This window comes from Hibiscus syriacus, unplaced genomic scaffold, assembly GCF_006381635.1.
Source record: "Hibiscus syriacus cultivar Baekdansim isolate YM2019G1 unplaced genomic scaffold, ASM638163v2 tig00110187_pilon, whole genome shotgun sequence".
Taxonomy (NCBI): Eukaryota; Viridiplantae; Streptophyta; class Magnoliopsida; order Malvales; family Malvaceae; genus Hibiscus; species Hibiscus syriacus.
In genome coordinates, this window is record NW_024062618.1 from 246,127 (window position 1) to 263,009 (window position 16,883).

General features: G+C 30.2%; 2 protein-coding genes across 2 annotated transcripts; one reads left to right on the forward strand and one right to left on the reverse strand.

Annotated features, from left to right (window-relative positions):
• Positions 1–2,256: 2,256 nt before the first annotated feature.
• On the reverse strand, positions 2,257–7,095 carry LOC120217506 (probable inactive leucine-rich repeat receptor-like protein kinase At3g03770). Its single transcript, XM_039214593.1, has 7 exons — positions 5,739–7,095; positions 3,955–4,085; positions 3,575–3,815; positions 3,163–3,365; positions 2,974–3,011; positions 2,727–2,838; positions 2,257–2,576 (listed from the first exon to the last, which is right to left on the reverse strand). The coding sequence occupies exons 1-7, from the start codon at positions 7,093–7,095 to the stop codon at positions 2,325–2,327; spliced, it is 2,334 nt and encodes a 777-aa protein (XP_039070524.1). The 3' UTR covers positions 2,257–2,324.
• A 6,994-nt stretch (positions 7,096–14,089) lies between these two features.
• On the forward strand, positions 14,090–15,639 carry LOC120217471 (alpha carbonic anhydrase 7-like). Its single transcript, XM_039214558.1, has 7 exons — positions 14,090–14,169; positions 14,249–14,454; positions 14,548–14,654; positions 14,752–14,860; positions 14,954–15,112; positions 15,248–15,301; positions 15,439–15,639. Exons 1-7 carry the CDS (start codon positions 14,094–14,096, stop codon positions 15,517–15,519), a joined length of 792 nt encoding a protein of 263 aa, XP_039070489.1. The 5' UTR covers positions 14,090–14,093; the 3' UTR covers positions 15,520–15,639.
• The last annotated feature ends 1,244 nt before the right edge of the window (positions 15,640–16,883 follow it).

Here is a 16,883-nt window from a genome sequence, read left to right on the forward strand (position 1 = left end):
AAATACCCAATTTAGTCCTTAACACCTATTTTCCCACACACTCCTAACTTCTACAACCAAACTCTACTGTTACATGTTGTCGCTAATACGAATGGACATAAAATTTTATGTTACGGCTCATTGAACTTGCCACCTAGCCCTCCCAGACTTGATGCAAGTCATATCCAAGAACACACCCAAGAGGCCATATCAGAAAAAAAAATCGAGGGTAAACCATAATAGAGGTTACTTACCAATGTGTGGTACAAAGAGTACGCGACAAGCTATCAGGATGGATGGTCAAGAATTTGTCACTAGCAAGAAGGATTACCTTGGCCAAATCAGTGCTATCGGCAATCCCTTGCTATTCGATGCAATCGACGCTATTACCGAAAGGTATATGTAAGGAAATCGAAAAGATTATCCAAAGATTCATATGGGCCAAAACGGAGGAAAAACATGGTGTTAATTTAGTTCTTTGGGAGACGATACGAACTCCTATATCGGACGGAGGGCTAGGATTCAAGAACTTGGAGAAACAAAACAACGCATTTCTGATGAAGATTGCTTATAACTTAGTACTCATACCAAACCACTTATGCGCTCAAGTACTTCGCAACAAGTATAAGTGGTTAGACAAAGTACCTGGGGACATCTCCAGGAAGAACAGCTCCCAATTATGGAGAAGAGTCGGTACTGTATGGAAGGAGGTACGATCAAACCTAACATGGATGGTTGGAGATGGAAAATGGGTATACTTTTAGAGAGACCCTTAGCTGAGTGATTTAGGTCCGATAATTAACCATATAGAGAACCAGGCTACAGCATCATCCTTACCGTTTACAACCATTGCAGGAATGGTTGATGAATGTGGCCAATGGAGGTGGCCAGCTCTTGAAACAATACTACCGAAATATGTAATGCACAGACTAGTGGCCACGATGCCCCCACGGCAACGTCAAACTACCGATAACCCAGGATGGAAATGGACACCTAACCGCATGTTCACGGTCATGTCGACTTATGATCTCCAAACCGGATACCAGGAAGGAGCAAAGGACAGAATCTGGCAGACCATTGCCAAATACCAAGGCCTGCAAAGAATTAAGATATTCCTATGGAGGTCTAGGATTCAAGATTAAAAATAAATGGATGAATTTATTTTTAAAATGTGTGTAACCGAAGTAAAATCAAAGTAACGCCCAAGATTAAAAATAGTCGGGGATTTAACAAAGCAACGTCTTATAGTCGAGGGATCACTTTGTACTTTTAATTTTCGGTGACTCAACAAAATAATATTATATAGTCGGAGATCATTTATGTACTTTACCATCCAAGATTAAAAATAAATGGATGTATTTATTTTTATAATGTGTATAACTGAAGTAAAATCAAAGTTTCATGTGTATAATTGAACTAAAATCAAAATTTTACAGCGAAACAAATTAAAGTTTCATGCTATGTAATTGTACAAAATTTTAGGTCAAATTTGACCCAACCAAAACCCAGCAAGCAAGACATATACTTACACCGACCTTGACCCGAACTCGAAAACACCCTAATCAGTTTAATGCCAAAACTAACAATCAAAATCCTCTCTGAAAAAGAAAATAGTACATACAACAAAAAGGCAAAGCCGATGATACATTCAATCAAACTCCATTGAAGCATTATATGTATACCATGCAACAAGCACAAGAAAAATTAACTAAAATGCTTATTCAAAGTACATTCCCGAAGACGCAATCTTTTCCATAAAATGCTTCTTCAAGGATCAAAGGAGCATTTTACTAAGAATTTCACGTTCTTACTGCTTTTCCATAAGATAATTTGCCAAGTAAAGGAGAACTTCATTACTTTTATTGCTGCAATTGCTGTTTTCTGCTTCATTACATGATAACAAATGACTGTCTTCCCCCAAATATTACAGAGCCTGGAAAGTTATCATTTGATGTAAACAGTGATGGAAAGGTCACATTTTTGAATAATTCAAAGCTGCCATGCAAAGAGACAGTTTACTCCAAGACGTTCTCCTCTCTTCTCTTCACCAACAATAGCTTTTCCCATTTTCCCTAACTTCAATTCACTAGAATATAGTTTGAAATCATGATCACGGGTTTAGTCGCGGATGCGGTGGTGAATGTCGTGATCGGTATGCGACATATCGTCGTTATTGTAGATGTGAACTTAGTAGTGTTTTAAGAAAGTTGATAATGTCACGAACGTTAAATTGATTAGTAAAATGCGATTCCGAGATTATAATATGCAGTTATGTTGCAAGACGGTAATGAGACATTTTTACTCGTAAATTATTCGAGTTTGTTCAATGATAGTGTGAATCTTAACTATAAAGGCAATGATACAGATTGTTGATGAACATGATGAGAATCGAGTCGCCATGGATCCTGCAGTTGTGCAGCGAACTGCAAAGTCCAAAGGACATCATCGATCGAAGGCCGATCGGTCCATTCATTGGATAGGCATCTCAGGCATATCTCCATCACCGTCTTCAACGACTCCGGCGAGCATTCTTTGATAATCGTTGGATCCACAATGCTTCTTCGAGCTGTATCATCCATCTTGTTGCTCACTTGTAACTGCACACAAAAGTACAGTAATAGTACCAACCATTAACCTTATATATTTAATAGAAAATGAATTCAATTTCTATGTTCAACGATTTACATTTTCTGTATTGTATAATCGTTCGTGTTTAATGTTATCGTAAAAATACAGAAGAAACTCACAATGTCTTTGACGACCATGACATCATTTTGGGAAATGATTGGCCTTCCAACAAGAATTTCCAGTAAGATTACACCAAAGTCATGGATATCATCCTTTTCCTCCTCATTTGCTCTGCAATTTTTAAGAGTTATGTGATAAAATTTCTTTCAATCATGCCCGAGATGATTAAGAATAAATTCACTTAAAACAAAGATTATATCATAATCATGATATAATTATTTATAAGGTTTAGAATGAAGAATGTACCTTACTCGAACATTTGGTTTAAGTCCAATGGATCCACCCTGAAATTGTTAATCTATCAGCGAGTTTTCTTGTATAACCGAATACATATTTGTATCCGACACTTAAAACACTCTCTTAACATAAATGTCTTTGTTTTTTAATTTAAAATAAATGTAAAAAAAGAAAAGAAAAACAGGTTGACGAACATACCATTCCTCCATTTTCAGCTAAAAGAGGAAGATTGTAACCGCAAATCTTGACATGAAAATTGGGATCCAACAAAACATCTGTAATCTTCAAATTGTTTGAAAAAACTCCAGGTATCATCCCTGTATGAAGGAACTGAATCCCCTTTGCTATCCCTATTGCACCTGCTATTCTTTGTGCCCAATTAAGCCTTTGCCCTGCTACTCCTGCAAAACTTCTTTGTTAGACATTCCAAGTTTCGTGTCCGATACATATTTAGATATAGATATACGAATACAATTGTCAGACAAATTTGTAACTAACACATATCAAACATCAAGTAACATATACGAAAATCGACCATATATGTATCAAACACATATCCTCGTGTCTAACACTTACATCTGAGCTCGAGTAACATTTGAAAGTGACTTACCAGAGATGGAACTTCTCAAGGTGCCATTTGAAAGGTATTCAAATACCAAATATATGATGCCGACACTTGAATCATCAGGGCAACATTCAAAACAGTGTCCAATGCAACTAGCCAAATGCTTATGTCTGAGTTTCGAGATCGTCTCAATGTGTTGAGTCAATGTCGGGGGGCTGTGTTTTCTTCTCATCTTTAAACATCTAACGGCAATGGCTGTTCCATCTGCAAGTTTTCCTCTGTAAATCTGACATTTTTTTCATCGAAGTTAAAAGATAATTCTTGCTAAATCGTATGAAACTAACAATAATGCATTAATGTAACAGTATCATTTTTCCAAGAATTTTTTTTTAAGTATCATTAAGACAAATAATATGTAAGTATACCTGAGAAAGTGAACCTTCGCCAATGATGGTTGAATGAGTGAAATTATCAGTGGCCTCTCTTAGTTCTTCCAAAGCAAAGGCACGATAAGTTGGAAGGTTGGCTCCCATCTTCATTGTTTCTGATATGTACCCTACAAATTCAAGAAAATGATCACTAAAAGTCACATGGTATTTTTCGAATTCTTCATTTTTCTTAAATTATTCTTATTTAAATATATAATTAGACATAATATACAATATAACTATTTTATTTTAAAATATTTTATCTTCGCCTCAAGTCGATGTAATAAATACACAACAATCAACAATAATAAAAAGGTTTCTAAAAAATAATGTGAAAAATATTTTCAAAAAGTTTAGTTTAAGATTTATGTGCTTAATGTTAATGTTAAAATATGTTTTTGAGAAGATGCATGATTCTTTGAAAGGTAAATTATATTAAATATCACTGAACTTTAGACGGTATATTGTATATTCTATTAAACTTTTAGTTTCTCCAATTATAACACTATACTTTAATTTTGAAATGACCACCGGACCGTTAAAATCCAAACTATGTTATGACATGGACAAAACAAAATCATTTTGGTGAGGCTATTGATGCCTAAAATCACATTAGACACTAAACTTTAGGAATACATCGATTTTGCCACTAAACTTTTAAACAATTGACTTTTTAGCATTGTATTTTTTCGGCCACTATCAACAGCCCATCACTGGTTGTCTTTCGTGACAAGATTAGTGTCAAAACTTTTGTATTTCACTCCTCTTTATTTTTTTAGGATTGGTTTTCCATGAAACCCATTCAAAATTAAAAAAATATATATATATAAACAAAAAAATCTACTATTTATAATGGTTTGGGGTGTTTGTTCAGAAATCCTTACTGTAAGAGGCATTATTTCGATAAGATGAACAACATATTCCAAAACTACTCTCATCAACGATAATCGAAGGAGATCAAAGCATTAGGACGTCAAACCTTTAAATGGATTTTCCTTAATTTTGAGTGAATTTCATAAAAAAATCAACCCTAGGAAAATAAAAAAGATGATTGAAATGCGAATATTTTGATATCAATCTTGCTGTGAAAGATGATCGATGATGGGCAGCGATTGGATGCCAATGACAGTTGAAAGAATTTAATGTTAAAACTAAACTTTTTTAAATTTTAGTGGCAAATTTGATACACCCTAAATTTTAGTTTTTAAAACAACATCATTTTGGACATCAATAATCATATCAAAATGACGTTATTTTGTCCAGGCCATCACAATGATAAAAAGATCTTTCTATGTCATCGTGCCGTTAAAATTTAACATTCCAATGACATAATTGAAGTCAAAACCAAAGTTTAGTGTTAAATTGTAAAAATTAAAAGTTTAATAGTATAAACGATATAATGTCTAAAGATCAATTGATAAGATTTAATTTATCCTTATTTTAAACATAATGTTATAAATTAAATTATATTTTATATTTAAATGATATTTAATTTTTTAAATATTATAATATATAAAATATATCAATTAAAATAAATATACAATATATATTTTCATTTTTAAAATTAAACTTATAATAATTATATATGTTTTATGTAAATATATAAAATTTAAATATTTTTATAAAAAATAATTAACATAACTAAATATAAAAAAAACTTCAAATTTATAAATAATTTATTGATTATATATTTACACTTATGTGTTAATAAAGAATTATAAATTTATAATTTATAAAATAAATATACTATAACATAATAAATGATGAAATAAGGATCTTACTTGCATCAGATAATAACTTGACTGTGTTAACTGTTGAAAGTTTCTCTATTATCAACCTTGTTGAGGCTCCTTTCATGGCGGCGCCTTTCTTTCTTCTATGGAAAACCCAGTAACTCAAACCAACAATCACCGTTAATCCACCGATTCCTGTCACTAAACTTGACCCAACAACACCCATGGCTTTACCTTCTTCGTGCTCTAACTTCTGAGGCATAACTTTAACAGCCAATGCTTCGTTATGGCAGAAATTCGAAGGATGTTGATCTTGCTCTTCTTTGGAAAAACAATTCCCACCGTACGAAACAACCCTTTTCTCGGAATTATTTTGTTGCTGCAGACATTCCGGCAAATCACCGGTCAAAAGATTGGAAGACAAATTAACAAACACAAGGTGTTCATTGCAAGTCGTGTTGTGTAGCAGTTTTCCGGTGAGTTTATTATCGGAGATATCGATGTATTCAATCGACGGCAATGCGAAGAGAGATGACGAGAACGGTCCGATGAATGTGTTAATGGAGATATCAAGCTTTTGAAGTTGAAGATAAGAGGTTAATGCTTCATATGGAACGCTGGATTGAAAGCTGTTGTTTCGGAGTTCAACAGTGACGACATTGGGATTCAAAACTGGGAAATCTGGTCCGAATTTGTTGTTTTTTAAATCAAGAACTTGGAGATTTGTTAAGTTTTGAAGATTGGGTACTTCGCCGTACAAATGATTATCCGCCATAGCCAAAACTCGAAGGTTTTCCAACCTTGAAACGGAGATTGGAAGAGGCCCAAAGAGTGAATTGTTTCTTAAACCCAACACAGCTAAATCATTAAAAGAACTAATCCAACTCGGAATTTGACCAGTGAACTCATTATGATCAAGAACAAGAGTCTCCAAATTCTTCAAATACGAAAGTTCCAAAGGGATGAAGCCGTTGATGTAATTCGAGCTTAAATTGAGTATTTCCATGGAAGAAAGCTTACCGATAGTAGCAGGTAAAGGACCCCATAAGCCTATAGAGACCAAAGAGAGAACTTTCAGATTCTGTAAAGAAGAAATGCTGGAAAACAAAGCGTCGATGGAGAAATTCTGGGGCAAAGATGGCGGAAAATCGCCATTGTTGGCGGTGATATGAAGCTGGGTCACATTATCTTCGTAGCAAATAACAGTGAACAATGGCGATGGTTCGAGGTTGCAGAAATCCCAGGTGTTGTTGAAGATGCTGATAAGTGATGGGTAATTGAGAAATTGCTGGATTTCTCTGAGGGCATTGAATTGAGATGGTTGAATCTGGTGTGAAGGATGAACACTGTGAAGGAAAGTTGATAACAACAGTAGATAAGTGTGAGTTGAAACTGGATTTGCCATTTTAGTTGTTGGAAACAAAGATTGCATGATATATAATAAAGTTGACGATGAAATTATTAATATTCATAATACCTATAAACAATATTTCAGAATAATAATAATAGTACCTATAAATAATTTTTTTTATATTCTCCAAAATAACTTGACTTAATACCCATGATAAAATAATTATGTGATACAAGTCGGATGTTTAAAGTAATGGAATAATATATATCAAGTTACTATTTTAGAAATATAAGATTTATCGTATCAACGACAAATGTTAATCATTAATGAATTAAAGCTTTCCACCCAAACAATAGATATTTTGTTCTAAAACAAAATATTTTAAAAATATGTATATATTGAGATGATTATTTTATCTAATGTTGAATGTGAATTTTTAACATTACACCTTTAAATTTTAAGATTACTTAAGATATAATTTGGTGTTTTTAGGATCTCGATTGAATATTTATCTCATTCTCTATATCTATATTTTCTATTTTAATTTAATAATTTTTTTCATTAGTAAAAAAGTAATTATATCTCATGTTCAATTCACAAAAAAATATATATTCACATGAATTTGAGTATTATCATTATAAAAAAAAAGTTTATAAGATTTTCATTGTTTCATCACGTGAATGATAATAATTTCAAGAAAAATATAATTAATAATACAATGAAAAATATACAAAAGTCCATTAATATAAACAAGGTAAAAATGGAACAACACAAAATCCAAAAGGTGAAAAAATAATTTAAAAAAATCACATGTAGGTTTTGTCTTGGTCGGGCCATGCTATTGTCCCAAGAAAGAGACGTAAAACGGGCAGCATTCCCTCTTTCAATAATGGTTTTGGATTATTTCTATGATTACAATCTATATATGCCCTCCTCCCCACAATTTTTCACATTTACTCTTGCTTTATTTCTTATCAAATTTTGTATTAGTATATTTTATTCGTGTCGAATTAAATCAAGACATGATATTTGACGACATCATTTTTTATTAGTCCGGAATGATTATAAGATATTATATATTAAGAAGCTCTTAACAAGTTGATAATGAATGTTTTTACACCCTACAATACAATGATTTAAATTTAAAAAATTTAAGAAAAATAACATTATAATTTATTAGTATTAAGATGGCTTAATAATTTTTTAACAATACCGTTTTAGATTTTATTATTTGGAACTCGTATATACATTTGGATCATACGTTAATATACAATAAGAGAAACGATTGTCTATGAAGGTTTATGCAATAGTATCGGGAAACTGATGAAAAGATTACTAAGGTCCGAAGTATCAATTTTAATAAATAAAAGAAACAATATTAAAATAAAAAAGAAAAAAGTTCAGCCTCGTTGTCCAAGTGTCATATTGGAAGAAAACTTGACAATGGGGTCCCTAAGTTCACGGGATTCACAAACTCCAAAATTTGTTTTTTATCAAGCATGAAGAAAGATCTCATTTTGTTAAAAAAAACACATTTCAAATAATTTATATTATAATCCTAAAAATTATATAAAATAAATTTATTAAAATCATATATTTATATCGTATTCATATATTTTTACACATTGTTATAAGGATACTTTTAATATTTTCACGAGTAAGCACGTTTGATTAGTTGGTCAAACTATTCATCATTATTCTTTTATATTTTTTTTAAACATGGATTCTGGAGTCTAGACTCTTTTTCCCTCTCTTTTAGATAAAATTAAAATTAGATTTAAAATTTGTCCAAAAAAATTTGATATTTTCTCGCGAATTGAGATAAATCCGATAGTTTATCAATAAATTCTTGATATAGTGGTCATGTATATTGTATTATCAAGAGGAGAACACACGTTTAAATCTTGAAAATTATATTATTAATAATAACAATTACGAAATTTTAAATATAAATAGTAAAATTTTATATGTGTTATTTACATAATGATTGTATATTTTTACATATCATGCTCATTCTATTAAATATTTATATTATATTATGCTTTAATTAGTATAGGTCACGAGAAAGTTTGCCAAACCTATAACTCTGCTATGATCTGCTGGAGAAGTATTTCCATGGCATTCTTTTTTGTTTGCTTTCTCTTGCCTTTTTCTTCCTTTTCCGACACAAAAACATGCCCACAAAACGCTAAGCTGTTTTGCATGATGAACTATTTCAGTTTATCTTTTAATATTAAATTTCAGTTTATGTTTTGATTTGGTTATTAGAAAGTTAAAGTTTGAATGATGTGAACAATATTTTCTGACGTTGTTATTATTTAAATTTAATAAAAATTGTAAGATGCAAAATGATTGAATTGTCTTTTTCTTTCTCAAATGAAACCTAGGCATTCCTTTGTCCATGCCTAACTCGGTTGTCATCGACATCATCTCCAGTCGAAACAGTACTAGTGTGATTCTCTTGTTCTCTTTATTTGTCACTTACTCGTATTTTTATAAATTTATCAAGAGTTGAATTTGTTGTTTTCACACGAACCAACAACCACCAACGTTCGAATCATCATCATTTTTCGATAACTCTTCTAGTTAACTCCGATCACTGAAATGACCCTCTTTTTCTCCTCTCTATATGTACACTTGGATGTCTCACAAAATTGCCAAATTTGTTATTCAATTCGTTTGCAATGATCAATCGGTCGACATGATTTTGAGATATATGTTTTTTTTTTTATCAAGATACATCTTTTTACCGTTCGGATCATAAGAAAATGTGAAGGGCCATCTTACGATAATGATAAGTGTAGACACTATATTTAGTCTGGGCCTCAATTTGATTTCTCCTTTTCAATTATTATTTTCTATTGCAATTTCTAACTATTGGCATTAGTTCATTATTAGACTTCCATATATTCTTGTAATGGTTTATATGCTTCATTATTATTTTTATCGTACTTAAAATATAAGTATTAATTTAGGTTAGCATTTAATATATCTTGTTATTAGTCACGATTAAATTAAATATATGTTTATATTTAATTCTACGTATATAGGTGCATGAGTTAAATTAAATATATGTTTATATTTAATTTCTTTACTTTTCATTGTTCTTGTTCTAGCCCTATTTATTTAGTATCATATTTATGCAGTGTTTTAATATTGGCCGTTAGTTTATAAAGTATTCATGTTAGTCCCATATTTATGTTAGTAGAGAATTGACGCTTTCTTTATATCTTAGATTCAAAATCGAACTTGCTGATTTTATAATACTACTACCCCTAGTTAAAAATAGCAATATTTATGGATTTATAGCATGTTTGGTCCTTATTTTGTTTATGTTTTATTAGATCCTTGATTAATGTTTATTAACCCAGCCATTTAATCATTGTCTTTTTTATTATTTTCCCACTATGGTCACTGCTCATTTTTGCACATGCCTTCATATTATATGTATATATATCGATTCAAACTTTATTTTATTATAAGTCGTGATATTTCTCTTACATTTATGAAAGTTAAATTTCGATGTGAGGGAGATCTATGAAGACATCTTCCAACTACAAGGGAAGTATGTCTTCGAGGATTTTTCACACAAAAGGCCTTTTTTATATTCGATTGTTTTTGCTTCATGATGTTTCTTTTTATTTTATTATCTTGGTTTTATTCCTTTATTATTTTTTGGTTTTATTTTATTTTATCTCGTTTTATTCTTATTTTATTTTCGATATTTAAAGTATAATGCAATGTTATTTTGTGCGAGGAATTAATGAAAAAGTCTCCCAATTACATGGAAAATGCATTCTCGATGATTGTTCATGCGAAATGACACTCTTTTAAATAATATTCCTTTTTAGATAAATAAATAAATAAATATGTAAATATTTTAATATGGAATCTATTATTTAATTCTTTAAACTCATTCATATTTTTTAACTGTTGCCTCCATCACATTTGTTATTTGTCACCATATTTTGATTTTAACAAATTTTAAGGCAATTTTGTTAATTTGGAGAATTGACAAGATAGTATCCTAACTAATAAGGATCACAATCTTTGTTGACTTTCTTTCAAATTAAAACGACACCCTTTTAAAAATACATTCGAGCGAATCTAGTTATTTTCTAAATCAAATTTTGTTTAACAAATTTTACTCAATTCGAAATAAATTCGAATGAACAAAAGGATAGTAATTTAAATATATAATTGAGTTTGCAATCCTCAATATTTAGACAATGTATAATCGCTTAGGTACCAAGTTTGGGCGCTGTGGGGGTGTTCATACTTCCCCACGCGTAATCAACTCCTGATCTCTTAAAAATGAAAATTTGGTATAAACGCAGACTAATTTTTGATCTTTTAAATGATTTTTCTAAAAATTTATTAAAAAAAATATTTTTGATATTCAATCTACCTAACCTAAAGGTCGATGGTGACCCCAAATCAAATTATTAATCTAAAATCCAAATTTCACCACCTATTCTCAAATTCAAAATTTTTAAGTCTAGTAGAACATTATGACAACAAGTGTTATGTTGGCTTGCTTTCATTGTTAAATGATTGAAAAATATTTAGAATTGATACTATTTTGTAATCATTGTAAATTAATAAAAAAATCGAATGGCCATGTTACATATAAATTGGTCAAATTTGCACCATTTGCCACTCTATTAATTTTCATCGCTACATTAAAAAAAATCATTTATTGGTTTTAATATTTCCCGCCCTTGCTTAATTACCTTTTCTTCTACGGCTTAGATATACGTGCCTAACTGTTCACTTAAGATTACGAGCAATGCTAATAAATTAATGACTATCTTGATTTCTACTAAAAGATAGTTTATTTATGATATATCAAATTAATGCAATTGTATATATATTTATTATAAATGAGTCGTATTTTAAATCAATTATCAGATAATTTATTAGGATGAGATGTTAAATTTTTAAATAAAAGAGTAAAATATACAAATAGTTCCTCGACTATGTGATGATGCTTTGTTGAGTCCCTCAATTATTAATAGTTATAAAATGGTACTTCGACTATAGAGTGTTGTTTTGTTGAGTCCATCGACTATTAAAAGTTTTAAAATGGTAACTCAACTATTTAGTATGTTTCAAACTCGTCATTTTCCATTGAAAAATTGACTACAACATGAGCTAGATGTTAACATGTTAATTGAGATATGATACTTTTTTAGATTCAAAGATTAGATTTTATCATATCTCTGTCATCATGTTAACATCCAGCTCAGACTGCCATTAATTTTTAACGTAAAAGGACAAGTTTGGAACATACTAAATAGTCGGGTGACCATTTTATAACTTTTAATAGTCGGGGGACTCAACAAAACAAAACCCTATTGTCGAAGGACCATTTTATAACTATTAATAATTAGGGGACTCAACAAAGCATCGTCCTATAATCAAGGGACCATTTGTGTGTTTTACCCTAAATAAAATTAAAAGATTAAATTTTGATATTATAAATTGAACGAACATAATTTAGAAAACTACTTTTACAAAAGATCGTTATAATATCAAATACAAATTATTATTAACTAATAAACTAAATGTAGATAATTATAAAAAAAAAGTCTGCGTTTCAACTTAAATAGTTGGCACACCTTGGTAACACATGATGATGTGGTCGGCCCTAGAATATGGCTCTTCATCGTAGAATATATTTATGTATCTTTCATTATAAAATACCTCACTTGTACGTAATACTAATTTTTACCATTATTTATTTAAAACAATCACAATTATAACTTTATTATAAAAATTAAAATCAAATTAATATAATATATAACTAATAAGGATTAAACATATAATTATAAAAATTATTAATATTTAATCAAAATTGAGAATGTTTTTGTCTACTCTTATAATACCTTATAGTCTTGCTTTTGTAATATATTTTTTTCTGAGTTGAATTTGTTATTGTCTATCCAAATGATAGTTATTCGGTTACCTTTTTGATTTACTTTTACCTTAAACATTCATGTTGATTCTCTCATCTTGATTGATGCTCACAATCCTAGATATGTCGTTCTTGAGTTGTGATAGAGTTAATTTTGTGTCGATGGTGCTTATTCTTCACCGTATACACTAATGTATGTTTGCATTATTTTTATTCTCTAAAGTTATTTGGTTGATTTTTTTAACTCTACCTTTATATAATTTAATATAATAAAATAAATAGATTTGAGTTAAAAAATGACATATAAATCAACGGAATTGGTTTAAATAGTAAGCAGTTCGATATCGTTTAAGCGGGTTTCGAGTTCGAATTATTGTGTATGCAGAAAATTCATGTTGGGAGATTCACTTACAAAAACTAGATACGTAACACGGATCTATTTAGATTAATCAAAACAAAATATTAATAATGAAATTTACTGTAGAATTCTAGTTGATAATCCAATGCACTTAAATTCAAGCCTAATTGTTAGTTTTAATTGAAGTGCATTCAAGGTACGTTGACTAAATCAATTAATAGCTTTCCATCTTAATTTATATACAGTGTATATATATAATACATTAATAAAATAAAATCAATTACGCGTAATTAGAAGCTTTGGGCATAGTTAGTTAGTTACTCTACCCAAATTTGGTTAATTCAGCATTAATAAGGTAGAAAGGTAAAATAACTTTTTGGTCCTCCAACTTTATCGTTTTAGTCATTTAATCCCCTTAAACATTTATTGCATCACTTCTGGTCCTTGAACTTTTATTTTTTATCCTTATTGAAATGTTGATGTCAATTATTTTATCTTTTTCTGTCATATCATCAAAAAATTCATATTTTCTACAATCGTATATAATTTAAATTAAATATAAAGTCCATATTTCGGATTGTACTAACTTTGAACAATCGTATATTATATCATTGCACATAAATCCAATTGGAACCCTAATACCCTATGTCAGTGGTCTCCATTTTAGTCTAGATACATACATTCATATTTCGAAATAGACTGCACTTGCACCTATGGTTTCCTTATTTATAAATATCTTTGATAATCAAGTTCAAGTAACTAAACAATTACAAAACCATGAAATTCTTTAGCAATACAGAATTTACCGTTGCCTTTTTCCTTTACTCTTTTCTCCTTCTCTCGGCTTGCTCGGGTATACATGGCCTCTCTCTCGACTCCCTTGCGTTTCTTTTATAAATTATGAAAATCACAAGTAAATTTGTTTGTGACAGATCATGGATTTAACTACGATGAAGGAACCGGGAGGGGGCCGTCGTGTTGGGGCACGCTCAAACCGGAATGGGGAACCTGCAGCGCCGGACGAGAACAATCTCCTATCGATATCGGAACAGTCCAAGTCAGTTCTCGGTTGGGAGACTTACAAAGGAACTATACACCAGCCGAAGCTGTTTTGAGGAACAGGACCGAAGATGTTGCGGTAACTTATCGACGCTATATGTTATATACATTACAAAATGTTTTCTTCTCATATAAATAAAAGAATACGAATTTTGATGGTGGTCTTCATCAGGTGGTGTTTTTAGGGCATGCCGGAAGCATTACCATTAACGGAATGGTCTATAAAGTAGTTAATTGTCACTGGCATTCACCTTCAGAGCACACTTTGAATGGAACTAGGTATCAAATTTGTTTATGTTTTTAACTCGTACTTTAAGATTCGTTTATTTCATTGAAGACAGATTTCAAAAAATGATTTCCATAAAACGAATTATAGGTATCCTTTGGAGGTTCACATAGTTCATCGTAGTGACGAAAATAAAATTGCAGTTGTGGGGATTCTTTACCGTTATAGCCTACTACTACCTGACCCTTTCATTGCTAGCGTATGCCAACATTTTGCTTTAATTTCTCCAATTAAAATAGTCTAAATATCATATTATATATAAAGTTTTACTTTGTATAATTTTTCCTAACAGATTTTCCCCGCCATATCATTTCTTGGAAGGGAAGACATACCTCTAGGGTTTATTAATCCGGAAACCATTGGATTTCCGGACTCGGGTTATTATCGATACAACGGTTCACTTACGACTCCTCCGTGTTCCGAGAACGTGACTTGGACCGTTTTCAAAGAGGTGGTTTCTCGATTTAACCGTATCTATTGAATTAGATATAAACAATATGAATGAAGGTGAAGAAAAAAATATATATTTTGAGCTAAATCGAACTTGTGTTACTAACCTGTATATTTCGGCATCATCCTGATTAAGGTCAAGAAGGTCACCTGGTTTGAAGTTGGAGCATTAAGGAGAGTACTTCCTCCTGTGAGTGTTTCCAAATTTATTAATAATCATGGGGATTAATATTAAATTTTACTGAAAATTCAGAACCATTTTTTCTTAATTATAGGTAATTTGTAATGCTTTCCTTGAACTGAAAATTGCTTTTTTTTTTCCTACAGCAAAACAGGGACAATTCAAGGCCAACTCAACCTCTGAACGACAGAAGTGTGTTACTCCATCCAAGGACGAGTTTAACTTGAAAACATATGAACCATGTCTAACCTTTAACACTCTATGGCATAAGGGTGTATATTTTATGCTTAAAATACATTATTGTACCAAATAATTGTTGTCCCACTTTATATATATAAATCCTAAACTTTCCCTAACTATGGGGTGAAAAGTAAAACAAAATAAAAATAGTTCCCTAAATTCATGAGTAATTTTTCCTCTTAAATTATTATTATTTATTTATTTTTACTTAACCTACTTCTAGTCGTGACCGTCTTCTGATGAGTAGCTCGACGACGATGTTTTGTATTTTTATTTAATAAAGCGCGTTAATTTTTTTAAATATGATTTTTTTTTTGTAAATGAAGTTATCATTGATTATTTATGGGTGAACATGATCAAACACTTATAAAAATATATTTATAAAAACAGAAAACCCTTCAAAAGAGAAGAAGAAGACAAATTTAAAGCATCCATTTTGAAACTAAAAAAATTGAATTTAGTTCGATATTCAGTTATGTGTGATAAATATTTAATACCTTCAACACTTAAAATTGATCTCTTTAATTATATATTATCTCGATATTTGAAAATCAAAATCTAATTTAAACACAATTTATCTCGATATATATTGTCTAAAAGCTGTGGTCAACAGCCTAAATCAGTGTTTTGAACCAATAAAAATTACCCTAAGAAACTGTAGAATAAATTTAGTAACACAATTCTTGAACAGCATCAACATATAACTTGTAATTTTCTCTCAAAAATAAAACCTCAAATTTATTCATAAAATTTAAAAAAAAATGAGAAGCAGTGTAATAAACACAAATTCAAGAAAAACGAATTTATGAAATTGAAGTCGGTAGGCATTCATGATTCTGTACCTATATCATTTAAGATATTCGATTTAAAGACAAGTTATTTTGATGTCTTAATTTTAGATAATAATTTTAAAAGATTTGAATCACATATCTATTTATATGTCGATTTAAGATATATATATTTAATTGGTTTGATTCTTTGTTATTTTAAAATATTTGAATTTTTTTGTTATTTAATTGGGTGAAATCATACATCCATCTTATACTTTAAAAACTATTTGAAAAATTAAATTAAATTAAATGTATAATTAAAAAATTAAAAGTATAATAAATAAAATAAGAAAAATAAAATAGTTCAATCACTAAGTTTGTAATTTACCTGATTTATTTTATTTCGAGATGAGACTGACATCATTTTAGCTAGACTATAAATACTTCAAAAGAAATCATTTCGACTTCCGTCTAAGAGGTAAGAGCCGCATTCCTCTTCTGCTTAATCCCAACTTGGAAATTTTTCATAATTCCTGCATGTTAATCTGTTCATATTTGTGTGACGCTCGACCTTTACGATT